This window comes from Podarcis melisellensis (assembly GCF_964234715.1).
Source record: "Podarcis melisellensis genome assembly, chromosome: 7".
In the NCBI taxonomy this organism is placed as follows: Eukaryota; Metazoa; Chordata; class Lepidosauria; order Squamata; family Lacertidae; genus Podarcis; species Podarcis melisellensis.
This window is the reverse complement of record NC_138539.1, coordinates 76,359,028-76,386,916: the sequence shown is the minus strand read 5'-3', so window position 1 is coordinate 76,386,916 and position 27,889 is coordinate 76,359,028. Positions and strand designations below refer to the sequence as shown.

Here is a 27,889-nt window from a genome sequence, read left to right as displayed (position 1 = left end):
CTGTGTGCGTGTCTGTAAGCACTCACACAAATGTTGGCAAATGTTACCGATTTTTCTTGGCCAGGACAATACTGATTTCTCTAGCATGATCAGACTCTAAATTTGCATCTCTTTGGAAATAAAATGAGAAGAGTATATTTCTTGTGACAGTCCCTCTGATATCGTTAACAAATGTATGCTGTAATATTTTTTATTTGGGTCTAGAGCCGGATAAATATTAAAGATCTAATATTTCAGTGCTGAAATACTTATTTAGCTAGGTGTTTGGCTAAATAGCAACTTTTTAATTATCTGTGTGGCTGGAATATTTAAGGTTGGTTTTTTTTACCCGAGACTGTAACTTCAAATGCAGTCATCTTTAAGGAAAAGGTCCTTAATTCCAAGAAAGAAAGAAAATATTATCGACTATAGCAAGTACAGCTCAAAGTACACCAGTTTGACAACTTGTTTATGAATATGGTTTTATATTGAGCAACCTGTGGCTCACAAATCATGTGTTGCTTCTATTTTTCAGTAGGTTATTCATGTTCTGGCCTGGTGTAGGTTCAACTAGCGGATGTGTACCTTTCTCTGAACTCAAAAGCCAAATGTTTGTGAAGTTATGAAATCCCTACAGTTCAACCCTTCAGCTTCCACTCTGCAAACCATTATGTCTGCGCTATTGATTGACATATAGGCATTTTCTAGCTCAAGGCCCTCATTTGTATTTTATTTCTACACATTGCTGTAAACAGAGAATAATACAAACGATGTGGCCATGCCAAAGACACACATTGCTTTTAAAATTGCCCTTGATCCTTTTTGAAAAGGCCGTTGTTCGTTTCTACTATTCTAGTTGGGCCTCAAATCTACCGTTCCTGGCTGAACTTCATTGGTTCAAAATTAAATTCCAGTCAATCCGTAATAGAAGTATCCTTCAAACATTACTAGCAGACATAGGTAGTACTGTAAAGTTGTACCTTGGATCCCAAACGCCTTGGTACTCAGACATATTGGCTCCTGAACGCCACAAACCTGGAAGTGAGTGTTCCAGTTTGCAAATGTTATTTGGAACCCAAACATGCAACGGGGCTTCCAGTTGGCTGCAGGAGGTTCCTGCAGCCAATCAGAAGCCGCACTTTGGTTTCTGAACATTTTGGAAGTCGAACAGACTACCAGAAGTGATTTCGTCTGACTTCTGAGGTAAGACTGTACACAGATTGTTTTATTTTTGAAAATGTGTTGCAGTTTGATGGGGCAAGAGCCCAACTCAACAAAAGCGAGGTTGCATATTGCTCAGAGACTTAGTATATCTCAGTAGCAGAATACAGAGGAAAGAACTTAAGGATAAATTACTGTTTGTGGCTTTGTAAGTTAATGAGCAGGTGAAGCTGGGAAGTCAGATCTCAAACAGATCAGTCATGCTTCCGCCACCGTTTTCTGGCCGTTGCTCCTTGCACAGGATCTCCTCTTGGCCATCATGAAACGTTTTAGAGAAGCATAGGAACCTGCTCTCACATGGGGAATCCTGAAAAGTCGCAATGCATTTGTCAAAGTCATCTCTTTTGTTGGTCTCAGTCCCCGCGGAGATGTGCTTGAGAACCTTGAGTCTTCTGAACTCCCAAGATGGACATCCATCCATGTTCAGGGACATGCCACTGCCCATCATGTATGTATGTGAATACAAAGACAAGGAAGGTATTTTGAGAGGGATTTTGTGTGCTGGCCAAGGCTCCCCTTTTGACACCCCCTCCCCAAACATCTGCTGGTGCTTCGCTTCCAGTTATGGAGCCCATCTTTGAAGGGAAAAACCACAATAAATTCATGGCTGAGGATGGCATTTGCAAGTAGAATGGAAAGGAGCAGGGCAGGATTGTTCCCTCACCTCTGGTCTTCTAAATACTCCTGCAAATGGCCCCCATTTTAGTTGGGTACCCCATGTTTGCTTCGTGTTATGTATCTCTGCCCTTAGACCTGAAGTGCAGTTCCCATGAGGCTTATTACGGACAAGCAGAAAGTTTGCTGCACCATCACCTGAGGAATTGACCTGAAAATTAAGAGGGAGGATAAAAGAATGACCCCCGCCCCTGACACATGGCTTACAACATATTCTTTCTCAGAAACTTACCAGGATCTGCCATTTTCAGAAATAAACGCACAAGATATTGGAGGGGAAAGTCACATGCAGCTACTTCTACAGATATTCTAACTCTCAAATAAATAGATATAAAAGACTGCTTCAGAATGATTTCTCCACCTTCATCATAGCAGCATATTTAAAGGGTGGTTTCTTTCATGTCACAGATGGGTTTATGTTCTGTCTTCTGTTACTTCACTTGCCATGAAGGAATTTACCTGAAAGGTCCTTTTTTTTTTGCATTCAATTTTTTCCTCATGACAAAAATAAAAATGTAGTTCTTGACTAAACGTCGATTCATGCAGTGATTTAAGAACTTTTAAGGATTTTTTCTCTGGGTAGGTGTTGTCAGCTTTCAAATCCTGATTCTATATTTGGCGCCTCAATGAGTTTTTCCTGCCTGCACTTGAATTGAACCTTCCTTGCAGCCTATCAGAAATAGGCTATAAGCAGTGAGGGGGAAAGAAACCCCCAAATTCTTATTGATTTGGGGCAGAAAACACTAAAAGCTTCTAAATAATAAATCTACATCTATGTGATCCGAGTATCCCATCAGCACAACCGTTTAGTTCAATAGTTGAGGACAGAAGGTGCATGTTTTTAAAAGGCGACTGTCCCCCGAGGATCTGGACAATTGAACGTATTTTTCCACCCACCGATCAAAGCCTTTCTTTAAGAATTAGAAATAAGAAGCAATTAAGATTTCTGGAAGGGAAAATTGCAATGGTTGGTGATAGACAGCTAGTAATGGATAGCATGAAAGATGGCATCGGAAAGGCAAAATAACTCAAAAACACATTTGAAGCCGTAAAGCAATGAATTTTTCATTTTGTTGCAAAATGTATGGATGTATCACCATCCGGTGAGGGGCGCTGTCTTATTCAAATTGGGAGGAAAAGGTTGCTTCACATCTGATTTATTAAGTTTCAAGTTAATAGTGCCTCAAGTATGCAGTCCATTGTCCAGTGTTTGCATTTTTCATATCTTTTGAAAAGCCAGTCACTAATAAAGGGTCACAGCCGAGTTACAACTCATTTTATATTAATTCAACCAATGAGACTCAGTTGGAAGACATGGTCTAATTTGGTTGTCCTCTCGAAGCCCTGTGATGGAGTGAAGGTTATTTGCAGAGTGTCAGTGTGTGACTTTTGTGAAATATTTTCTGCTGTCCTTAAAGTAATGAATGTTTTTTATATATATATAAAAAGAATTTGTTATCCAGGGCAGAAACGGCTAAAAGCCTCTAAATAATAAATTGGCCTCTACATAGGGGTCAGTATACGTTCAACGTGACATTTTAGTTCAGTGGTGACGGTCACAATAAATATTTCAAGACCTACGCAGAGAAACGAAGGCACAATCTGTCGAGATTTCATCAGGCCTTGAGGCAGAGGCGCTGCTTCGGCATGACTTGTTATTCAGATGACTAGATGAAAGCACACACTGCTTTAACATTTCGCCCACCTAGCCAAAAAAGGGGCCTGAATGTCAAATTGTCAGTGGTTCGTTGCTTTGAAGACCAGGCCGCACTCTGCTTGAAAGCTATGCCAATAAACCAAGACCTCCTCTTGCATAAATTCAGGCAAAGCAGGGGGTTTTCAGTGGAGTCGCTGTGCCATTTACCTTAGCTGTTGCTCCAACCAAGCTGTGCTAGAAGTTGCAGAGCAATGTGGATTTATAAAGGCCTCTTTTATATTGGCAACTGCAAAGATCATGCCTTTGTGGTTCGAGGACCCGACCCCCGCGAAGTAAAATGAAGAGACAGGGACACGTGATATAAGGTTAATGGGCTAGAAAAGGCCACAACTTCATTGATTACAGCAATGAAAAGGTATTGGCTTAGGCATTGGATCGCGAAACAAGTGGGTTTATTCACCAGGGGTTCATCACCTGTTGATGCTAATCCAACTATAGGCTCACCCCTGATGTCACCGAGGGTCGTGCCATGGCCTCCCGCCAAGCAGGCTTCGGACGGAATACACGACCGCCAGATTCCATTAACGGAATACCCCTAGACATTGAAGGCATAGGCGATGGTCACACCTAGCACTTCGACACACCACAACACATTATTCCAATGCCTAACCTACCCACCAATACCACCAAAAAGTTGTGACGATTGCTACGAGGTAGGCGAAAAAACCAAAAAGCCTAATGCCAAATGGAAAAACTCCTACCAGGCCCCCCGGGCAACCGGGGCGACCAACCTAAGGTCCATAGCAAGGCCAATGACCTAAGCCCTAACTCAAAGGGAGTGGAGGGTGTGTGACTCGCACAGGACGACAAAGAGAAATGAAGCCGGGGGAGAGGCTGGCACTGCAGCATAAAGGCTGCTGGACACGCCCCCCCATGGCACCTGGTTGGATAGCCACCGGGGGGGGGGCGTGAGTGCCAGCCAGGTGAGCTGGAGGCAGGGGGCAACGCCCCCTGCTAGGAGCGGTGCTCGGGCTCCCGTCCACAACCACTCCCCTCTCTTTCAGGGAGGAGAGTCTTTGCCGCCTTTTAATGATTGGACCATTTAGTTGGGGTCAGTTTAGTCAGCTTTTAAACACTTTGGTGGCTTAGCTATCTCAAGCCTTGGAGGGAAGAGAAATGATGGAGATAATACATATTAAGTCATTTTAAATTAAGCTTTAAGTCTCAAGGGGAAGTAAATTTAACCCACATTCTGCCTTATTGTAAAGTGCTCCGTTTAAAATCTAGAGATTCATATCCTGCTCCAAGTGGTCTCTCCTCCAAGTTGCTAGCAAAGGCCACACATATACAGTCACAAACACATATCTTTGCTAAAGCCAGTACTTGCTAGGCTTAGAAAATACAATACCCATGAGCTCGGCCCTCCAGATGTTTTTGGCCTACAACTCCCATCATCCCTAGCTAACAGGACCAGTGGTCAGGGATGATGGGAACTGTAGTCTCAAAACATCTGGCGGGAGGGCTGAGTTTGCCCTTGAGGGAATTGTGATTGATGGCCTTCATCCTGCAACCATACAGACAATGGCGGATTCAGGTAGGTAGCCGTGTTGGTTTGATGCAGACGAAATGAATAAATAAAAATGTAAAATTGTCCAGTAGCACTTTAGAGACCAAGTTAGTTAGTTCTGGGTATAAGCTTTTGTGTGCATGCACACTTCTTCAGATATACTAAAACAGAAGTCACCAGACCCTTATATATAGTGGGAGAAAACTATCTTAGTTGGACTCTAAGGTGCTACTGGACAATTTTTTCATTTTTATTTATTTAGACAATGGTGGAGTTAAAGTATTTGCTTTTAACATGCACGCATGAGGGAAATATTGGTAGAACTGAGCATCAAATGCTACTTTTCCAGCTCATGGTTAACTGGAATTACAATTCTTGTTCCTCTTTCAGCAACACTTCTCTGCGTATAATTTTTTCCTGTAAAGAAGGGGAACGACAGACTACAATAAATTCACACTTCTGTACTACAGCAATTAAACCAGAAACGCATTCGCTGCCAATCTATCATGAACAAGCCAGCACTAATGGTAGAACTAAGATTGCTTTGATAATGGCCTTTTCAGGGGGGAAAAAAGAGATCTGCTTTCAATCTCGCCACGCTATTCAACAACTAAGGTCCACGACCAGCCACAGACTTATGTTCTCTTGGCTTGTGATATATGGAAGAAGGAAGCCCTAGCAACAGCTGCAGCATCTTAAATCAGTGGGATATGAATCAGGATTACTACTTTGTCACATTAAATAGCAAGGGTGACATGATGGAAGGCTTTGGCTTTACATCAACCAGCCCCCCAAATTCAGTAAAATTTACTGTTATGGAAGGAGCCACTTCCAGAGAGAAAGTGTCTCCATTAACTCAGTCACGATGAATGTACCAAAACTCCAGTAGCTGATAACTGAGTTACACACACATCTGTCCAATGAGTCTATTGCATTATAAAGTGACAACGATACCGCCATTTATGAGATAGAATTGTAGAGTTGGAAGGGACACCGAGGGTCATCTAGTCCAACGCTCTGCGGTGCAGGCAACTAAACGAAATCATACATGACAGATGACCATCCAACTTTTGTTTAAAAACCTTAAAGGAAAGAGAGTCGTCCTCAGATTCTGTGGAAACTCCTTGTAATCTTCTCTCTCTCTCCTTCAGCCTAATGAAAGTCTACATCAAAATTCAGACATTTAACTTTTTGGATTATTATATAGAAAATGGGGGGGGTAGCTTTTGCTTTCCAGCATCCCAAGGAACTGAGTCCCCCCAAGTCCAGGCAGATTACAAACCCCCCGTCGTTCTGCCCGGACACTGAGGTCCAGTGCCGAGGTGTCTTCTGAGAAAAATACAAAACATTAAACAAAGACTTGTGAACTACCCAGCCTAAAATGAACTTATAATGTCTGGTCTCAATAGATTTTTCAAATTATTATTGTTCAGTAAAAACAGGGCAGCTCTGGTCTCTCTCGTAGCCTTTCCTTGCCTGCAAATGTGGGGGTTAAAATAACCCTGAAGAGGATTAAGAGTAATCGGCGCTAAGCTTCCTGTTGCATTTCTCCTAGAAGCTCTTAAGGTCACCGCAGCAGCTGTGTCCTGTGGACGAAAAACATACCAATGTTTCAACCAACCTCTTAAGTTGCACATAATGGCTCCACTCCACATACATGGTTACACGCAGCAATGCGTCCATTGCTTGGGAAAAGTGGCCTGGAGATGTGTATTCTCATCTGCATTGCAAATACGAACTCGTAAGCCACACCTACAGTGGCTGGGGCAACCCAGCCAGATGGGTGAGGTATTAAATAATAAAATCTTGATTATTATTATTAGTGCAAATGGGGATGCTGTCTTGAGACCACCTGTGCAAATTGACACACACAATGTTCCTTCAGATCTAGTAGGAGCATCTCTGGACAGAAACTGCTTCTGTACTTGGATCTCCTGGGCTTGGTCACAAATATTGCAAAAGTGAGTTTGAAGTTGATTCTTTCGGTGTCTTGATTCGTATGGCAAATCCTGATTCGGAAAGCGACACGTCTTGCATTTGAAGTGGGCATCATCGCTTCCCATGGAAGAGAATCTTGGTTAAAAATTAACCTTTTTTAGAAATTTATCCAATAGACAGGACAAACTATTTTTGCCTATTAGTGAAACAAAAATACTTGGAACTACAGTGGTACCTCGGGTTACATACGCTTCAGGTTACATATGCTTCAGGTTACAGACTCCGCTAACCCAGAAATAGTGCTTCAGGTTAAGAACTTTGCTTCAGGATGAGAACAGAAATTGTGCTCCGGCGGTGCGGCAGCAGCAGGAGGCCCCATTAGCTAAAGTGGTGCTTCAGGTTAAGAACAGTTTCAGGTTAAGAACGGACCTCCAGAACAAATTAAGTATGTAACCTGAAGTATCACCGTACATTGTATTAGGATTTTAATTTCAGAAGTTTGCACCAAAGTGTTGAAAATTTAACTGCCTTTGCTGGAAAAAAAATAAACCGGAAACTAAGAAGATTTGCTTTTAAGTTGTTTATTCCATTTACGCACCTTTTTGTTTTTTGTTTTGGTTTTTTTACAAACTAGTCTCTTCGCACACTCGAGCAGGAATATTATAATGTCTGTCATCTTCTGTTATAAGGGTTACAATTGGCCAGGCCTCTTCTGGGTCGTTGGGGTAAAGAGTGATGAATTCATCTGTGTTGTACTTATAGAGTCGATAGACCTGGATGGTGTGTTGCAGGGCGTAAGCCAGGAGAAACATCTCCACCTAGGTATCAAGGGGAGAAAGTGAAAAAAAAATTGCGTACATTATTTAAAAAGACAAATAACCAATTTGGCCAAATGTATTCTGGAAATGTATTCTGGGATGCGGGTGGCACTGTGGGTTAAACACAGAGCCTAGGACTTGCCAATCAGAAGGTCAGCGGTTCGAATCCCCGCACCGGCTTGAGCTCCCATTGCTCGGTCCCTGCTCCTGCCCACCTAGCAGTTCGAAAGCACCTCAAAGTGCAAGTAGATAAACAGGTGCCGCTCTGGCAGGAAGGTAAACGGCGTTTCCGTGCGCTGCTCTGGTTCGCCAGAAGCGGCTTAGTCATGCTGGCCACGTGACCCGGAAGCTGTATGCCGGCTCCCTCAGACAATAAAGCGAGATGAGCGCCGCAACCCCAGAGTCAGCTACGACTGGACCTAATGGTCAGGGGCCCCTTTACCTTTAATATATGAGATAGACTCATGATATGCAAAGCGAGATAGGTCAAGCCTTTATTTGTTACAATTGTGATGATTATGGCATAATTTGTTATAATTGTGATTATTATGGCCGATGACATTCTAATTTTTCAAGTTTCACCTGTAGTTATATACTCAGAGGGAAATGCCAGTGTAAGCATTGGATTTGTTTTTTCAGTGATCCATGCAGTTGAAAGGAACCTTGGAGGTCTTCTGGTCCAATTCCCGTTTCTCAGTGCAGGATGCAACCTTCAGCATCCCTGACCGATAGCCGGCCAACCTCTGCTTAAGGAGAACGCCCAAAGGAGAGCGGAAATTGCAAGGCCACAGATTTCAGTTATGCATTAGGAGAAACATCAAAGTCAGAATTGTGGCCTTTAGATTCCCTTGAGATTCCCTGCTACTTTGCTTGGCAGGTCCTGCTTGGGCCTATAAAGGTTGAGTTCTGGACTGCACCGAATCAACATCTGCTTCCCCTGCTCATAATGAACGGCAGGGAACTGATGTTAGACCCCGTTTTGGTTGAACGTGAGGAACATACTTGTTCAAGGCCTCCCGTGTGACCGAGTTGATTCAGGTGGTTTTCCATCAGCTGGGAAGGATTGCTGGATGTGTCCCGGGCAAAGAGAAGCCAGGCGAAGACAGGGACCTCCTTCCCCTTCTCGTTGTCTTCGTACAAATGGATTGCTGTATTGAGCATGAGAAATTTCACAGCTTCGTAGAGTTTGTATTCATCCTCCTCACTTCTGAAAAGCTCATCGCAAGCCGCTTGCCTCTCGGCGAAGGCTTTCATTTCACTCATACGTTTCCACTGTAAAGACAAAGACACGAATGAATGGGATGCACGAATAACAGCAGGAAATATAAGTCCAGTGCGAACAACGCTAAAGAATGCAAACAGCATCCCTTCTGGACAGCTTGGATTCAGATCTCTAAAACCATCAGTGAAAGCTTTTATCCATAAAGGTAAAGGGACCCCTGACCATTAGGTCCAGTCGTGACCGACTCTGGGGTTGCAGCGCTCATCTCGCTCTATAGGCTGAGGGAGCCGGCGTTTGTCCACAGACAGCTTCCGGGTCATGTGGCCAGCATGACTAAGCCGCTTCTGGCAAACCAGAGCAGCGCACGGAAACGCCGTTTACCTTCCCACCCGAGTGGTACCTATTTATCTACTTGCACTTTGACGTGCTTTCGAACCGCTAGGTTGGCAGGAGCAGGGACCGAACAATGGGAGCTCACCCCGTCGCGGGGATTCAAACCGCCAACCTTCTGATCGGCAAGTTTAACCCACAGCGCCACCCGCGTCCCTTTTATCCATAAAGGGCGACATTAAACTGATGAGGTTGCAGGCCAGGGGGTTTCATTTGGTTGTGATGTATTAGTGTAGCAGGGAATGAAAGAGAAAATATAAATGATTACTGGGGGACGGGGAGAATTAGTGGGGCTTCTATTCAACTGTAGGTTCTCAAACTTCCTTCAGTCTTCTACTCAATATTTCGGAAAGTTGTTTTTTCACTATGTATTCGGACGCCTCGTAAGATAGCGTTCCCAAATTTTGCATGACAGTTCTGAAGATCAAGGAGCTATAGATCTTCTCTATACTTGGAAGTGACTGAACACCATTTCGAATCAAGAGCGAAGGCTGAACCTTTCAAAACTGCCATGATTTCGGGGCTTCTTAGAATTCACAAGCAACGCCAAGTAGCAAAGCGCTGCTAGCATCTCATAAGAGTATCTATACTGTGGTGTTGGTAATCTAGAAACATTTAAAACTGATATTATTTGATTGATTGGTGAGTTAAAAGACAAGGGCTTAATTTCAAAACCTTGATTTCATAATTGCATGTGACACTTCCACAAACAAGTCTGAGTGCCAAACCACATACAATAGCAGCTACATGAAATTTAATTTCAGCCGAAATAAACTAAAGCACTAGACGGAGCAGATCAAATTCATAAAGAAAATGTCACAATTAAATAATAAGTAACATTGCACCAACATAACATTAATGACTACTGAGCAAAATATCTATTAAACAGCAACCAGTAACAAGAATTACAATAAATATTGTACCAACATGGCACCAGAACGATCTGTTCTCCCCATCAAACATGTGAACACCGGAAAGGAACTGGAAGGGTAATTTGCACAGAGAAATCTGTTTCAGTGTGTGGATTGATTCTTGCTGAAGTGGTGTGATTAAAACTGCTGTCCTTTGTTTCAATCAAAGAGACAACAGTGTGTGTCTCTGCCGGTGAAGCCAAACTGCTGCGAGATCTCCCCGGGGCTCAAACCTGGGCACTGTGTAGGGAGGTCCTGGGCTGCCCAGGCAACAAAACCACCCCACCCCTCTCGGCCTTGCTGATGTGGTCCAAAGGAAAGCAGAACAATACATTTGGCACCAGCTTGGCTGCACAAATTGCTGGAGTAATAATAATAATAAAAACACAAAAACAAGGCACTATCCAGCCATCTTGGGGATTCCACTCTGGCTTTGTGTAAGCTTTTGCCTTCTCTTCTCCGGAAGATATCTCACAAGGCAGAGGAGGTTTAGGATCAGAGTTTCCCTTCTCCTAACTTGGCCCTCCAGCTGTTTTGGGACTACAATTCCCATCGTCCCTGATCACTGGTCCTGTTAGCTAGGGATGATGGGAGTTGTAGTCCCAAAACATCTGGAGGGCCATGTTTGGCCATGTCTGTCCTTCCCTCTACAGCACGTGCAGAAATTGCCGCCTTGATCATTGGACTGCCATCTAGTCCCCAGCTCATTCCAATCTCCCAATTGCTTGTTTTAAAATAGTTAGAAATGTGGAACTGACAGTAAGGTGAGCTAAGAATGCACAATTTGTCAAACCTTGCTTTTTAGTAGCATTAAGCAGTCTTTAATTTCATCCACCAAGTTTTCAACTTTGCTGGTCCATTTTTGCCTCAGTTGCCATTCCGCGATCCAGCCGTATTTTTCCATCAGTTTCTCTGGGAGCTACAATTTTCAGAAGATAAAAGTTAATCTTTACCAGAAATTTGACAAGGCAACTCATTATCTAGTGATATGTTTTTGTTTAATCAGGGCATCTAATTCCTGCTGGCCAAAGATTCTTTGACCAGAATGGTTACTTTAGAATACTGCACAATGAGAAAGAAAACTTGTGTCGTGTGCCTTTTGCTTTTGTGTTTTCTCCTCTGAATGCACAGGTATTACTTAAAAAATACCATTGTTTTGTTCTGTCAAGAGATGTGCTGGACGTTGGTGACCTACCAACATCATGTCCTCTCTCTTCAGCCAGTCAGGAAGCTGAACAGCTTGGCTAAGGGCTTGAAACAGCGTCGCTCTGACGGCACAATAGTTATCCCCTCGCACTCTCCTTATCGAAATAAATTTCTGTGAAACCGCTTCGTAGCCCTGTGTGAAGAACAAAAAACTGCTATTAGATGCACACACCCAAACAAAATAAATAAATAAAAAACTCCACGTGCTGGAGCCCAATATAAGGCCTGGTTTATAGAAGCACCACTCAAGAATTTGAAATCTCAATGGGGTTGCAGTCCCTCGGACGACAAAGCACACACTGTGATTCTATCTGGAGAGATCAGGCCACAGTAACCCATGCCCTTACAACAACAACAACAACAACAACAATAATAATAATAATAATTTATACCCTGCCCATCTGGCTGGGTTTCCCCAGCCACTCTGGGCAGCTTCCAACAGAACACTAAAATACAATAACCTATTAAACATTAAAAGCTTCCATAAACAGGGCTGCCTTTAGATGTCTTCTAAAAGTCTGGTAGTGGTGTTCTCTTTGACATCTGGTGGGAGGGCGTTCCACTGGGCAGGTGCCACTACCGAGAAGGCCCTCTGCCTGGTTCCGTGTAACTTGGCTTCTCATAGCGAGGGAACCGCCAGAAGGCCCTCAGCACTGGACCTCAGTGTCCGGGCAGAACGATGAACGTGGAGATGCTCCTTCAGATATACTGGACCAAGGCCATTTAGGGCTTTAAAGGTCAGCAGCAACACTTTGAATTGTGCTCGGAAACGTTTTTGGAGCCAGTGTAGGTCTTTCAAGACCGGTGTTATATGGTCTCGGCCTTCAAAGGTAGCCCCACGTAGAGTGAATTGCAGTAGTCCAAGCAGGAGATAACCAGAGCATGTACCACTCTGGCGAGACAGTCTACTATGATGTGTTCTACATGGGGCTGCCTTTAAATATGGCCCAGAAACACACGATGGTTCAGAATGAGGTCACTGAAACATGCTGGCTTTAATCTCTCAAGCAGAGAGAGGGAGAGGAAAAGGATGCCAAATTCAAAAAGTGCGCTCCCAGTTCTTCCTTTTGAATTTGGCGCCGAAGCTTAACTTGTCTAGCGTTTGAGATCATGGCCCTATTGTCCAAATGGGAAAGCCCAAAACAGCAAGCAGCCTGCTTCTTAATAGAGGCCCTTCTTTTTTGGCAAAGCACCAGTATCAGTGAATTTTGTGGGCAAGAGGGAGATGGCATTTGTCACCACAGGACTGTGGAACTCACGTCTAGTTGACTTCCATGAAGTTAACACGCTTAAGGTTTTCAGAAAAGCCTTGAAGAATGGCAGTTCCCTCACTACGAGAAGTGAAGCTACGGGGAACCAGACAGAGGGCCTTCTCGGTAGTGGTGCCCACCCTGTGGAACACCTTCACATCAGATGCCAAGGAGATAAACAACTATACAACTTTTAGAAGACATCTGAAGGCAACCCTGTTTAGGGATGTTAGATGTTTTATTATGCTTTTATATATGTTGGAAGCCGCCCAGAGCAGTTGGGGCAACCCAGTCAGATGGGTGGGGTATAAATATTTATTATTAATTATTATTATTATTATTAGTTTCCAGCAGCTTACTCCCAGATTATATTCTGTCTCACTACTGTGCTGCTTTTGGCTGGTGGCTTCACTTCCAGGCTCAATATGTACTACTGTTCTTTTCATTAATAACGTGATTAAATTGGAAATTTTTACTGATCAAGTGGTAGTAGCTATTATTTGAGTAAGCAGCCTTGAGAATTCTGCTCAGAAAGGCAACCTATAAATATTTTAGATAAATGAAAATACACAGAATGAAACTATTCTAAACATCAGTGTCTAGGTATTGGATATTTAGGCGAAATACAACACCTAAAGGATATACAGTATCCATTTATTTACTTATTTTTTAAAAAGATGAGTTGTAGCCAACCAAACCATACTTTGAGTAGGCCATCAAAATCAATAGGCTTAATTATAACTAATTTACATCTGCTGTAGTCAGTGAGTCTACTTCCAGGCAGGGTGGATAAAAAATCAATGATTTAAAAAACAAAAACAGATTATTTTTAAAAAAATTAAATCGGATTTTTAAGATAAAATGCTTTTGGAGGAAAAATCTTTCTAAAGATAGTTTTCTATTTAAGTTACATTATAGTTCATCAGGAAATAAGGATTTGTTTTAAGTTTTTCACGTGTGCTAAAACTCAGTCTATTTTTTTAAAAAAATTAACAGCATCAGTTAACAAACGTGGATACATATACTATAATGTTATTGTTTTAGTTAAATAAGTTGTTTAAATTGTTATTAAGGAAATGATTGTTTTTCTCCTTCCAATGAAGTACAGCAGAAAAGTTGCCCAAGTATAAACAGTTAACTTATTAAACCTCACAATAATTTCATAATTACTTGTCTACGTATTTCTAACAGTATAACCAAATCAGTAATTTCTGATATATCTGTAAAAACTACTCTGAAAATTTATTATTCCAAAAACGAAACCCTCATCTGGTTGTAAATATTAAGGTTATACCAGCAAGAATCTTTCTGTAAAAAGATGATTTAAATCAAGTCTTACTGACTAGTGATTTTAAATCAAATCCACCCTGCTTCCAGGTAGGATTTTGTTGTACACAAGCCTATGCACTATTGCAAGAAGATGATATCAGACCTTCCTTATACATTTGGCCTGCGAGGTGGTTCCTCTCCATTCTTTTTGACAATAATCCATGATGCCGACTTCTGGTTCAACACTTAGCTTATTTTCTGGAAAATCTGAATTGCAATTAGGAAAAAAGAATCCATTTTAGTTGGGGAAAGTCAAAAGAAGCACAGTTCTTGTCTGCATTACAAAAAAAAAAAGCCAATCTGTATATACATTTATGCAAATTGCAGGCCTCTTTGGCTGCAAGACCCCTGAGCCCGGGTGAAGGGCACTCAGGAAGATTATCAGCTTCGGTACAAACTACTTAAACTTCTTCAGTCTATTCCATTTTGACATTTAATCAAGTCTTCTCTAAAGAGCTCACACTTATTTCTGACAAGCAAAAGGAGTGTCTCACAGGTAGGTGCAGGACTAGTGGGGTGTGGGGCAAGACTTGCAGGGAAATCTTCCTTGAAAATAAATAAGTCGAGATGAAGGACTGCCCACCCACACTGCTCTTGTCCCTTTTAGGATATTCTGGTCTAATATTTGCTTCCTCCAACATGAAGACTGGTTTTACATACCTAGCTTTGTTGGGATTGCGTGGAAAGGCTAATCGCAGTCTTTCTGCGATACCTGGTTTTCAACATCGTGATGTATCTCCAGCTAAACAATATCATAATAAATAACAAGATGAAAAAAATCATTTTTAATAATTCCTGTGGCATCTTAAAGATCAACTAAATATAAGCTTTCAAGGTATGAGCTTTCGTGTGTAATACACACTTCATCAGATACTCTGAAGTGGAGGAAACAAAGTGTGTATTACACATGAAAGCCCATACCTTGAAAGCTTACTGTATTTTTTGCTCTATAAGACTCACTTTTTCCCTCCTAAAAAGTAAGGGGAAATGTGTGTGCGTCTTAGGGAGTGAATGCAGGCTGCGCAGTTATTCCAGAAGCCAGAACAGCAAGCGGGATCGCTGCTTTCGCTGCGCAGTGATCCCTCTTGCTGTTCTGGTTTCTGGGATTCAGAATATTTTTTTTCTTGTTTTCCTCCTCCAAAAACTAGGTGCATCTTGTGGTCTTATGCGTCTTATAGAGTGAAAAATATGGTATATTTAGTTGATCTTTAAGGTGCCACTGGAATTATTTAAATATATTTTTTCATCTTTCATCTTGTTATTTATTATGACTATGACAGGTCAACATCGCTATCCACCTGAATCAGCAGCTAAACATTGCAATATATAGTGATATATCACAATGTCTGAAAAAAGGATGGAGCTATGCAGAGGCTGGCTTCAGTTTTCCCCACATTGTGATTTTTGCATAGTGCACGCGCACGCACACACACACACACCATGATTTGTAATAGATTGGCAGGTCAAAAATCATGAAACCATGATATGGACTTCAAACCATTTGAAATATCGCCCAGCCCTAACACACATAATGATTTGCGATATATTGCCAGATCAAAAGCTATGAAACCGATACAGTGGAACCTCTGTGGTTGAATGTAATCCGTTCCGGAAGACCGTTTGACTTCTGAGGCACGTTCGAAGATGGAGCCACTCACTTCCGAGTTTTCGGAGTTCGGCTTCCAAATTGTTCGGCTTCTGAGACGCTCGAAAACCGAGGTTCCACTGTATGGACGTTCAAACCGGTATTGGGTGATATATTGATATATCGCCCAATCCTACTCTAGAAGGCAACAATAGACTACCGTTGGGAATGAGGTTATGTTTGGGGTGAAACTTTACAACTCATTTTGCTGCAAGGCATTAAGATGGGGGCAGTCAAGGCTCTGGTCCCACTGCCCCCCAAGTCCTGATGCTATAGGTTCTGTTCTTTCCTCTGGGGTTGGCAGGCAGCTCCCCTCTGAGGGCAACGCTCACAGAGAGGCTGCTGACCTCTACTTTACACAGAATTCAACTAATATATCATGCTCTATATGCGTAGCGCTGAAATGTACCTGAGGAGCCTGTCCCACACACAAGCAATACTTTCTCTCTCTCTATTTCTTCCGCATCACGGTACATGTCCTCCTCGCTGCAACAACATCAATACACACTTCACATAATGGCAAAGGGCTAATCCGTAGACATTTCTTTGAGTTAACTCCGGAATGGGGAACCTTTGGCCCAGGGACAGGATGTGGCCTTTAAGACCTCACTAATTGGCCCTTGGCACCACCATTCTAGATTTATGATCATGGCTCTCCGTTGCATAAATGAGGAGAGGCAAGTACAGTATAGAAAACCCTGGATTTTGTGTGGGTGGAATGCAGCCTTTTGGCTAAAGTGTGGAGTCGCACCTGTTGCTCTGCCCACTTTTGGTTCTGGCCCCGCCCACCGCCGTCATGCAGGCCCCAGGAGACTCCATAAAAGCCAGTGTCAACCTTGAGCTGAGAAAGATTTCCCATTCCTGGAGTAAAGAGCTATTAATAAGAAACAAGGTTGTTTTTGGCGATTGTGGGTGGTATCCAACGAAGTCATCGTATGAGCAGGACAACATCTGCAAGCACAACAGAACTCTACCTCACCTCTCATCCTCCCCTTGAGTGTCGTTCCGCAAAAAAGAAAAGAAAAGAACCTCTGTTCCTTCCAGCCTCTGGAGCAGATTTGGGGTGTGGAGAGTCAGGAGCAGAAAAGAAGTTTCCTTAATAATTTTGTTAGCCCCAGCCACCCTGCGCAGCTTCCCTATACAGTCGTACCTTGGTTCTCGAACTGAATCCGTTCTGGGGGTCCGTTTGACTCCCAAAACTGTTTAAAAACCAAGGCACAGCTTCCAATTGGTGGCAGGAGCTTCCCGCAGTCAAACGGAACCTGTGTCGGACCTCCGGCTTCTGAAAAACATTCGCAAACTTACTTCTGGGTTTGCGATGCTCGGGAGCTGATTTGTTCATCAACTAAGCCATTCGAGAACCAAGGTATGACTGTACAGGGCTGCCTTCAGATGTCTTCTAAAGTTTACATAATTACTTATTTCCTTGACAATTGATGGGAGGGCGTTCCACAGGGTGGAAAATGTTCCCTGTTCCCTCGCTTCTCGCAGTGAGGGAACTGCCAGACGGCCCTCGGAGCTGGACCTCAGTGCTCATGCGATTCTACCTGCTCACACAATGACTTGGTTGGAGTCAACCAAATGGGCGCCGACTGTACATTCATTTGAGTAACAGTAAAAAAGAAAAGAAAAAACTTTAAAAGTTGCAATACTCCAAAAAAAAGTCAAAAGCAAGTAATAATGAAGACACACCTTTTCTTAAGATCTTAAAATCTCTAACAGTATCAGATTGTTGCCTCCCAGATTTAGAATGCATTTTGTTGGTGATGGCAAAACCTTTGGAATCATAAAAGAAGGGAAATAAAAAAAATCACATTATATTCAAAAAGCAGTCTAACAAAGCTTCTGCTACATTAAAACAAAAAAAAACAAACCCACACATGGAAAACAGCAATCTTGTGTTCAGATACTTGGGAGTAACATCCTTCTGAATTCATATGGGGCTTAATTTGAAGACAATCAGCATAAGGTTACATCACATCAAGGGCATCACATCTAGGACACATTATGGCCCGCATCCCAAGAGACTCAGGTACCCGCCTAAAGTTGTGGAATGTCCCCCAAGTGAGACACATCTGTCTCCACCATTATTAACTTTCAGGAGGAATTCAAAAACATTCATGTTTATTCAGGCTTTTAGGTGGCTGAATTGAAATTGAAATTGGAGACAATAGTTAAGAGTTGCCATATTTCAAAAAGTGAAAATTCGGACACATAAGTTATTTTAGGTAAGGTTGTTGAATTTGATCCCCTGCTAAATTTGCCTGTTTGCCCTCTGACAAAGAAATGGCCAGTCCATAATTTTAATGGAAGGTTTATTGTAGCTGTGAGAGACAGAATAACAACAGGAAAACCCCCGGAAAGCCAGAAGACAAAAGTCAGAGATTGATGTGCATTATAATGAGTGAAATAAGTATTTGATCCCCTATCTTCGTCAGGGGGCAAACGGGCAAATTTAGCAGGGGAACAAATACTTTCCCCCCTCACTGTAGCTATTAATGATAAATTAACATGAGCCATTAAGGTAAGACAGGGAATACGCAGGAGAAATAATTTTGAGGAGATATGGAAGGTGTGTTTGTAGAATATGTACTGTTAAAATGGAAAGGGGTCAAACCATCGCAAGAGGTGTTGAAAATTTGGGAGGTTGAATAGTTGTGATGGAATGGAATAAAATAAATAAAAGTGGGATATAAATTAAGAAGAAATACAATTGGGTTAGATCAGGCTTGCTCAAACTTGGCCCTCCAGATGTTTTTGGCCTACAACTCCCATGATCCCTAGCTAGCAGGACCAGTGGTCAGGGATGCTGGGAATTGTAGTCTCAAAATATCTGGAGGGCCAAGTTTGAGGAAGCCTGGGTTAGATCTAGAGCAGATCTTACAGGAGCCATTTACTTTGAGCAGAAAGAGTTTTTCCAACTTAACACAAGAAAAGAGAACTAGCAATGTGCATCCGTATAGTTAAAGCCATGGTTTTCCCAATAGTAATGTATGGAAGCGAGAGCTGGACCATACAGAAGGCCGATCGCCGAATAATTGATGCTTTTGAATTATGGTGCTGGAGGAGACTCTTGAGAGTCCCATGGACTGCAAGAAGATCAAACCTCTCCATTCTGAAGGAAATCAGCCCTGAGTGCTCACTGGAAGGACAGATCCTGAAGCTGAGGCTCCAATACTTTGGCCACCTCATGAGAAGAGAAGATTCCCTGGAAAAGACCCTGATGTTGGGAAAGATGGAGGGCACAAGGAGAAGGGGACGACACAGGACAAGATGGTTGGATAGTGTTCTCGAAGCTACCAGCATGAGTTTGACCAATCTGAGGGAGGCAGTGGAAGACAGGAGTGCCTGGCGTGCTCTGGTCCATGGGGTCACGAAGAGTCGGACATGACTAAACAACTAAACAACAACAACAATGTGCATCCAATAGCTTCTGCAATCTCTGGTCTATACTTGTGCTAAGCCCATCTGGTATTTGGAGCTCCTCTCCTGGGAATCAGAGAATCAGGCCACCGTGGGATTTTCTTTTGCTTCTGCGACTCTGGATCCAACCCGATAGTTTGGCTAATTCAGGTGGTGGCTGTTCTGAAGGAGAGTGTCCCAACCCCAGAAAGAGGTTGCTATCAAATGAATCTAACCCCAAAATTAATCTCAGAAGTACTTACTGTGGCCGGGCGAGCAAGCAGCAAGGGAGTTGGAGGAGCAGGAACATCATCGCCATCAAAATGCATGCTAAGTCATCCTACTGGGCAGGAGAAGACAGCAATCCGTGACGGACAGAGACTTGAAAAACAAAGGTAGCTTTTAGGTCCTGGTATTTGGCTTATTTGTCCAACAGCCTCGGCCTCTAAAACGACACCTCTCCTTTCAACGAAAGAAGGCTTTTGCTGCCAGAAGTTTTGCTTTCGTCAGAAGTTTGGACGCCTCATCTGATTTGTTTCAAAGCCCTGGACATGAGAACCAAGGTACCACTGTATTTTAAAGGCTTGTTTCCCTGTCTGCCAGGTGTAGGCAGACAAGCAGCAGCTCCATTGCTGAATGGAGCTAGAGTTGTGTAAGTTTATGCTGGCTTTAACTTACGCCAGCTTCCTGCACATAGGGCTCGACCCCTTGGTCTTTCCACACCCTGGAAGCGAAATGGGTACGACATTGTTCTAAAAAAGTGCCAATTGTTCTGCCTGGGATACTAGGTCATGCCATTTTAGGGGGTGAAGCTTAATTTTTGTACATTTCTTCAGTGAGGGGTATTAACAATCCGTTTGGGGGTATGAGGAAACTTGCTATTGTTTTTGTGACTGAACAACATTTAGCTTGGCAAGTCTATGCTTGAACTGCTAACGGACCCCTGACAGTTTAGTCCAGTCACGAACGGCTCTGAGGTTGCGGCGTTCATCTCGCTTTACTGGCCGAGGAAGCCGACGTTTGTCCGCAGGCAGTTTTTCCGGGTCACGTGGCCAGCATGACTAAGCCGCTTCTGGTGAAACCAGAGCAGTACACGGAAACGGCATTTACTTTCCCGCCGGAGCGGTACCCATTGAGCATCTCAAATGCCCATCTGGATTCTACATGGGCAGAAGTTTTTGTTACATCAAATTTCTAACCTCTGCGGTAATATTGGCCACCAAACAACGGAAAATACTTAAGCCCCCTTTTAGTTGTTTTACATTTTAATATACTACTTTATCTTTTACTAGGAATATTTGAGAGGTTTTGTACATAGGCTTGTAAGATTTGGCCTAGAAAGAGAGGCTGGGTAATCAGAACGTCTTGTTTCCCAAACAAAGGATCAAATCAGAATTTCAGGTTGGCTTCTTCATCCTGCAGTTACTTATTTTCTACAGGCACCAGAACACTTACCATGGTGATTGCAAGGTGAAATCAGTATCAACACACCAAACAGGAAGATTTGCTGAAAATAAATGGTTTTACCCATTGGTCCCCCAATACAAAGAAAAACTTTGAAAGAACAGATGAACTGAAGTTTAAATTGGGATCAGGATTTGAAAGCAAAGCTTGAAATGGCCTAGAAATTCCAGATTAAAGCAGCAACCAGGTTAGCCTTAACCATGGTTAGTGCTGGTGCAGAAGTAAATATCAAAGGGTAGTTAAGGCAGACCATGCAAGAGAGAAGATCTGTGCTAGAGAAGGAAGGGAAAAGCCCATGTTTTTCCAAGCAAACTTTCTATTCGCAAAACACAGTTTGCAAGGACCACGTTTTGCCTTTGTCTGAAGAACGAACCCATCGCACATGGAAACTTGCCCATTCTTCCAATAAAGTAACTTCTATTACCTATTTAGCATCTGGAAAAATATGGGAAAGTCAAGTCACAGGTCTGAAAAGGCTTCTTCAGCAAAACTTTAATGACAAAAACTCACTAGTCTACAGACGATTCCATTGGGGAAGTGATGAGCGAGGCAGGCAGGTTTTCTTTACTTTCGTGAGAATTATCTTGGTGGGCTCGAGATACTTTTGAGACCTCTGTCTGGGTCCTCTTTGTACAATTGCCGCCATCTTCTTTGACGGTCAATGCAGGGCTCCCTTTGTAGCTCATGCTTGAACTTATGGAAGACATTTTGTCATGAGGAGTGCATTTTTCCTTTTTGTTTTTAGAAAACTGTATACCAAAAATACTTTTTTTCCGCTTCTCTTCTGCGGTAACAGAAGGACCAGTTGCCTTCCTCGCCATTGGCTGTGACATCCCAGGGCTATGAGAAAAATATATGAAAAGCCTCTGTGAGGCTTAAAAGCTTATTCACTCTTACACAGTTCAAATAGTCCAAATGAGACACGAAGCAACTTGGGATGGGGTGTCTGAATAATGGATCGAGCAAGCCTAATTTGCATAGCATCATTTCACATGATTAACTGAATTTGCATGTGGTCTTGATTCCCAGCTTTCCGACCAGATGTAGACACAGCATTTAGTCTGCAATATTCTTATAATGAAATCAATACTCATTTGTATCAGCCCCTTAAAGTCCAAAACCAGACAATGTAAACTGTAATTAATGTGGGCTTGTTTTTCACATTAATAATAATAATAACAACAATAATAACTTTATTATTTATACCCCGCCCATATGGCTGGGTCCCCCCCAGCCACTCTGGGTGGCTCCCAACAAAACACTAAAATACAATAACCTATTAAACATTAAAAGCTTCCCTAAACAGGGGTGCCTTCAGATGTCTTCTAAAAGTCTGGTAGTTGTTGTTCTCTTTGACATCTGGTGGGAGGGCGTTCCACAGGGCGGGCGCCACTACCGAGAAGGCCCTCTGCCTGGTTCCCTATAACTTGGCTTCTCGCAGTGAGGGAACCACCAGAAGGCCCTTGGCGCTGGACCTCAGTGTCCGGGCAGAATATTCTCTTTTCTCTTATCCTTCTGCATATTCAAAATTAACTCACTAACTACAAGTGGTGGAAGTTTGCTTCTTGAAGCAAAGAAAACGGGCATCTTCAATATTCCAGGAAGAGCTGTTTCTTCGCAAGTTACAGAGCAAAAAACTCAAGCTTGCCATTGAGCATAAATCCAAGAGGGATCTGCAACCAATCCTGGCTGCATGAGAATTGTCCTTGCACGATAAGCGTGCTGATCACATTTTTACAGAAAGCGCCCAGCCAATAATCTCAGTATTTTAGAAACCAAACCTCCACTCGCCCCATATTTTTTAATTAATTGATCCGAGCAATTTTACCACCGTCCTCAAATGTTCACATTCTCTCTGTGCCTACAAAACATCTTTGCATCATCTCTCCTTGAAAGTTAATCAACAGTCAAGGGAACAATGGCATTATCATACCACTTTTAATTGCCCTGCTTCCCCACAAAGAATCCTGGGAGCTGTAGTTTGTTAAATGTCCTGAAAGCTTTTAGGAGACCCCTATTTAACTAACAGAGCTACAACTGGCACAGTGGTTTAGCAGTAAATCTCTCTTTGGACTCACAGCTGTCCATGGAGGCGCAGGTTAATTCTGAGTCCAGGGCGGCTCTCTACCAGCTCCACCCGGTACGCAGGCTGAGACCCTACTTGACCGCAGACTGTCTTGTCAGAGTGATGCATGCCCACAAAATTCACTGATACTGGTGCTTTGCAAACAAGAAGGGCCTCCATTAAGAAGAAGGCCAGTTGTTTACGGATGCAGGTGGTCCTTCAAATAAATCTGACCCATGCTGTTTTGGGCTTTCCCATTTGGACAATAGGGCCATGATCTCAAACGCTGGACAAGTTAAGCTTCGGCGCCAAATTCAAAAGGAAGAACTGGGAGCGCACTTCTTGAATTTGGCATCCTTTTCCTCTCCCCCTCTCTGCTTGAAAGATTAATGCCAGCATGTTTCAGTGACCTCATTCGGAACCATCGTGTGTTTCTGGGCCATATTTAAAGGCAGCCCCATGTAGATCACATCGTAGTAGACTGTCTCGCCAGAGTGGTACATGCTCTGGTTATCTTTCGCTTAGACTACTGCAATGCTCTCTACGTGGGGCTACCTTTGAAGGTGACCCGGAAACTGCAATTAATCCAGAATGCGGCAGCTAGACTGGTGACTGGGAGTGGCTGCCGGAACCACATAACACCAGTGCTGAGAGATCTGCATTGGCTCCCAGTACATTTTCAACCACAATTCAAAGTGTTGGTGCTGACCTTTAAAGCCCTAAACGGCCTCGGTCCTGTATACCTGAAGGAGCGTCTCCACCCCCATTGTTCAGCCCGGACACTGAGATCCAGCGCCGAGTGCCTTCTGGCGGTTCCCTTATTGTGAGAAGTGAGGTTACAGGGAACCAGACAGACGGCCTTGTCGGTAGTGGCGCCCGCCCTGTGGAACATCCACCCTTCAAATGTGAAGGAAATAAGCAGCTCTCTTATCTTTAGGAGACATCTGAAGGCAGCCCTGTTTAGGGAAGTTTTTAATATTTAATGCTGGATTGTTTTTAACACTTGATTGGAAGCTGCCCAGAGTGGCTGGGGAAACTCGGCCAGATGGGCGGGGTATAAATAATAAATTATTATTATAAATTATTATTCCTAGGGAATGCTGACAACTGTAGCTCCTTCCCAATATTTTATATATGGTGAAGTAAGCACTCCTGAGTAGGAATTTGTGTTTCCCCGAACATGCATGTAATTGTATGTAATGAGGCTGACATATGTGCTAATTTAATTACAAAACAATGTTACAGAACAATGTCTCACATCTTGCCTGTGCACAGCAAAACAGACGGCTTGCAGACAAGTGATTTTTTTTAATAGGAAATTGATCATACACAAAGCAGAATTTACTCTTGCTGGGTGCAACACAACCAGAAATCAAATGATCAAGATTATTTGCAGTTTCGCTATTTATGAAGCGCATGTGTGTTTGTGGGAGCCAGTCAGACAAACAGGACTTTATTCTCTCTGCACCGGCATTTTACAGAGAGGAGGGGAAGGAATTCAACTACGAAGCTTGTATGTGAACTATTCAAAGTGAGTGTGTGTGTGTGTGTGTGTGTGTGTGTGTGTGTGTAGGGGCAGCTGGAAAAGGGAACGGATATGTGTATTTCTCAACACTGAATTTTATCATCTTTTACTATGACAAATAATGCATAATACAGCTTAGATGTTACCCAAAGCGTTAACACACAAATCAAATTGATCAAACAGAAACATAAGCAAATCCTCGGCTTTGTTTTTAAACCCTATTAATCCGCGGTTAACGAAAGCACTTACCTTTCTTGGGTGGCCTGGCTGCTACTTAGCTTAAATCGCTTAGTATTGTCTGTAAGAGTTGCAATGCCGGGGCTGGTGCAAACCTGCCTTTCCGGAACTGGTTTTGGCCCAGTCGGTTTGTTCTCATCGCCCTCAGCAGCAGCGAGGACAGTCTTTTTCCCATCCGGAGGCCTGCAAAGCTGTCCGTCCTTATCTGCGCTCATCTCTGCAGGGCAGGAAAGCCTCTTTGAAGTTTCAAGCCACCGCTTTAGAGGAAGGGGAATCAGGAAAAGAGATCCATCAGAATCCGTGACCAGAAAGAGGAGGAGTACCAAGATGAATGGAAGAAATTTAAGGATTATTTAGTTAAATATGCTAAGATAATATAAGTAGAATTACTTGCGAGTACCAGATTGGCCTAGGAGTTAAAAATGTTAAATTGCATAACACTATGGATAGAAGTAAATATGAAAAGAAAGAAAGTTGTTAATTGACCAAGTTAATTTTATTTGAAAACAGTATTGGAAAACTGCTACAATGAGTTATAGGGAAACTCAGCTAGGGGGAGTTGAGGAAGTCATATAACAATGGTAACAAAAGTGGGATTATAACAGTTAGGATAAATGTTTGTCTGTCTGTTTGTTTGCTTCTTTTTTTAATACTGTAATGTTTTTCTTTTTTTGTTGTTTATGTTTGTTATAAATTTGGAAAACCAATTAAAAAAATTGGAAAAAAGAGTGATCCATCAGGAGGAAGGAATTTTGAGAAATCCTAGGTACTAATAAATGTTATTTATATCCCACCCTCCCCAGCCGAAGCCGGGCTCAGGGCGGCTAACAACAATAAAATAGTGCAACATTCTTAAAACATTTCATTATAAAAGATAATTAAAATCCAATTGATGGCAACCATTAAAATAATAATAATAAATTATTATAAAAGGTAGTCCCTTTTACAGTTTGCTTTTTAAAAAATGAGTGTAAACAAGGGCTAGGGAAGTTTGTAGTAGTAGTAGTAGTAGTAATAATAATAATAATAATAATAATAATAATAATAATAGTGACAATAGCAATGCTGGGAGCAAGCAAGGATCAGTTTCCCAGGTAGCTCAGCCGGTAGAGCATGATACTCTCAGGGTAATGGGTTCGTGCCCCAATTTGGGCAAAAAGATTCCTGCACAGCTGGGGGTTAGACTAGATGACTCAGGGGGTCCCTTCCAACTCTACAATTCTATGACCAAGCCACAGCATTTGCCACTGTCTCAAAGGACAGACTTGGAGGGGGCAACACAACCCCATACCCTCCAACATTTCTCTGATGAAAATAGGGACACTTCCCATTCTATAATAATTTGACTACAGTGGTACATTGGGTTACAGATGCTTCAGGTTACATATGCTTCAGGTTACAGACTCCGCTAACCCAGAAATAGTACCTTGGGTTAAGAACTTTGCTTCAGGATGAGAACAGAAATGGTGCGGCAGCAGCGGGAGGCCTCATTAGCTAAAGTGGTACCTCAGGTTAAGAACAGTTTCAGGTTAGGAACAGACCTCCGGAACGAATTAAGTACGTAACCAGAGGTACCACTGTATTTATACCCCGCACATCTTACTGGGTTGCCCCAATCACTCTGGGCAGCTTCCAACATATGTAAAAACATAATTAAACATTTTTAAAAAAACACTTTTTAAAAGATTGCCTTTGGATGGCTTGGAGGAGGTCGGATAACTCCATAAAGATAAAGGGATCCCTGACCATTAGGTCCAGGCGTGACCGACTCTGGGGTTGCGGCGCTCATCTCGCTTTATTGACCAAGGGAGCTGAAGTACAGCTTCCGGGTCATGTGGCCAGCATGGCTAAGCCGCTTCTGGTGAACCAGAGCAGCGCACGGAAACGCGGTTTACCTTCCCGCCGAAGTGGTACCTATTTATCTAATTGCACTGGCGTGCTTTTGAACTGCTAGGTGGGCAGGAGCAGCGACTGAGCAACGGGAGCTCACCCTGTCGCGGGGATTTGAACCACCGACCTTCTGATTGGGAAGTTCTAGGCTCTGTGGTTTAACCCACAGTGCCACCCGTGTCCCATGGATAACTCCATACCCTCCAACATTTCTCCAATGAAAGTAAGGACATCCTAAGCAGGGCTTTTTTTCAGCCGGAACCTGCCCTGAGGGTTCCATCACCTCTCTGTGCCCATAATCATCCAGATGCTGTGGGCAGGCGGCGCATTTTCTGGGTAGGGAGATTTGGATGGAGTTGGCATGTCGCACGCTTTTTTCAGCGAATTTCTTCTCTTCCAAAAGAAGCTCTATAAGGGAGACGCGACACGGCGTGTTATCAGCTCCCTAAAAATAGCCCAACCACTTTGATGGCTCCCTAAAAAAATAGTCCCCTCCCCTTTGATGGCTCCCTAAAAATTAACCTAACCCCTTTGATGGCTCCCTAAAAATTAGCCCAACTGATGGCTCCCTAAAAAATAGCCCAACCACTTTGATGGCTTCCTAAAAAATAGCCCAACCACTTTGATAGCTCCCTAAAAAAATAGCCGAACCACTTTGATGGCTCCCTAAAAAATAGCCCAACCACTTTGGCATCCTTTTGAAAGAAGCTTAGCGACTTAGGGTTGTCCGTCCCAAAAAGCGGCGGTAGCAGTTCCTGCACCCCCTTTTTCTAGGAGGTGGAAAAAGCACTGATCTTAACTGGGATCAAATCAGAAACCGGGACGGCTTCTCTAAATTAGGGACGTCCGTGGAAAATTAGAGACACTTGGGAAAGGTCTGCAATCCTAAGCGAACCCAGCAGGGGTTGCTTCCAGGAAAGCGAGTTCGGGGCTGGGATGGGGGTGGTCCAGAATCCTGATCAGGCACGCTTCTCCTTTGTGGTTTTACTCGGGAGTAAGCCTCGGCGGAATGAAGCCCAGCACAGCAGCCGCGCGTCGGGAGAGGGAACCCCTGGAAGAGCCGAGATTGCCCCGCCGGGGTTCTACTGGGGCGGCGGCGTCGCTGCGCTTTCCGCCCAGCAGCCCTTTGGAAACCTCCGGGCAGATGCGCGCGGACAGGATCGAGCGCAAGGCGCAGGGCGGGGCAATCGAATCTCTCGCCTTTTGCAGGGCGCTGCGGAAATAATAATAATAATGTTGATGATGATCATAAGATTTGAAATTACCTCGGTCGCAGCAGTGGTTTCATCATTCAATGTCCGCTTCCACTTTAAATATATATCTATATCTATCTACTGTTCCCTTTGCTTCCGCGTTTTCTCTGTAAACTTACAACTCAGCGGACTCACACGTGCCGAGCTAACTTCCGGGTACATCTACGAAGCCAAGTTCCGGGTTGCATTGGATTGATAAAAACTATAAATCTCCAACGGGTTGACTTCATGGTCTCCTGAGACAG

At 43.2% G+C, this 27,889-nt stretch overlaps 1 protein-coding gene across 3 annotated transcripts; it reads right to left on the bottom strand.

The window, feature by feature from the left end:
* Position 1: 1 nt before the first annotated feature.
* On the bottom strand, positions 2-27,789 carry OTULIN (OTU deubiquitinase with linear linkage specificity). Of its 3 annotated transcripts, XM_081919125.1 has the most exons (10): positions 27,657-27,789; positions 24,514-24,758; positions 21,185-21,514; positions 16,218-16,294; positions 14,267-14,370; positions 11,574-11,717; positions 11,172-11,297; positions 8,858-9,127; positions 7,632-7,855; positions 2-2,026 (listed from the first exon to the last, which is right to left on the bottom strand). In XM_081919125.1, the coding sequence occupies exons 2-9, from the start codon at positions 24,714-24,716 to the stop codon at positions 7,661-7,663; spliced, it is 1,449 nt and encodes a 482-aa protein (XP_081775251.1). In that variant the 5' UTR covers positions 24,717-24,758; positions 27,657-27,789; the 3' UTR covers positions 2-2,026; positions 7,632-7,660. The 3 variants fall into 3 exon arrangements, with proteins under 3 accessions (XP_081775251.1, XP_081775250.1, XP_081775252.1); XM_081919124.1 differs by lacking the exon at positions 2-2,026 and having other exon boundaries at positions 7,603-7,855; XM_081919126.1 differs by lacking the exons at positions 2-2,026; positions 21,185-21,514 and having other exon boundaries at positions 7,603-7,855.
* Between the last annotated feature and the right edge of the window lie 100 nt (positions 27,790-27,889).

Bases quoted from the DNA above. Each gene is read 5' to 3' on its own strand.
- OTULIN (XM_081919125.1), bottom strand. From the start codon at position 24,716: ATGAGCGCAGATAAGGACGGACAGCTTTGCAGGCCTCCGGATGGGAAA. The intron at 11,298-11,573 runs GTAGGTCACCAA...TGAAAATTGTAG, and splicing joins AGAGAGAGGACATGATGTTG to CTCCCAGAGAAACTGATGGA. The intron at 9,128-11,171 runs GTTTGACAAATT...TTGTCTTTACAG, and splicing joins TAATGCTACTAAAAAGCAAG to TGGAAACGTATGAGTGAAAT.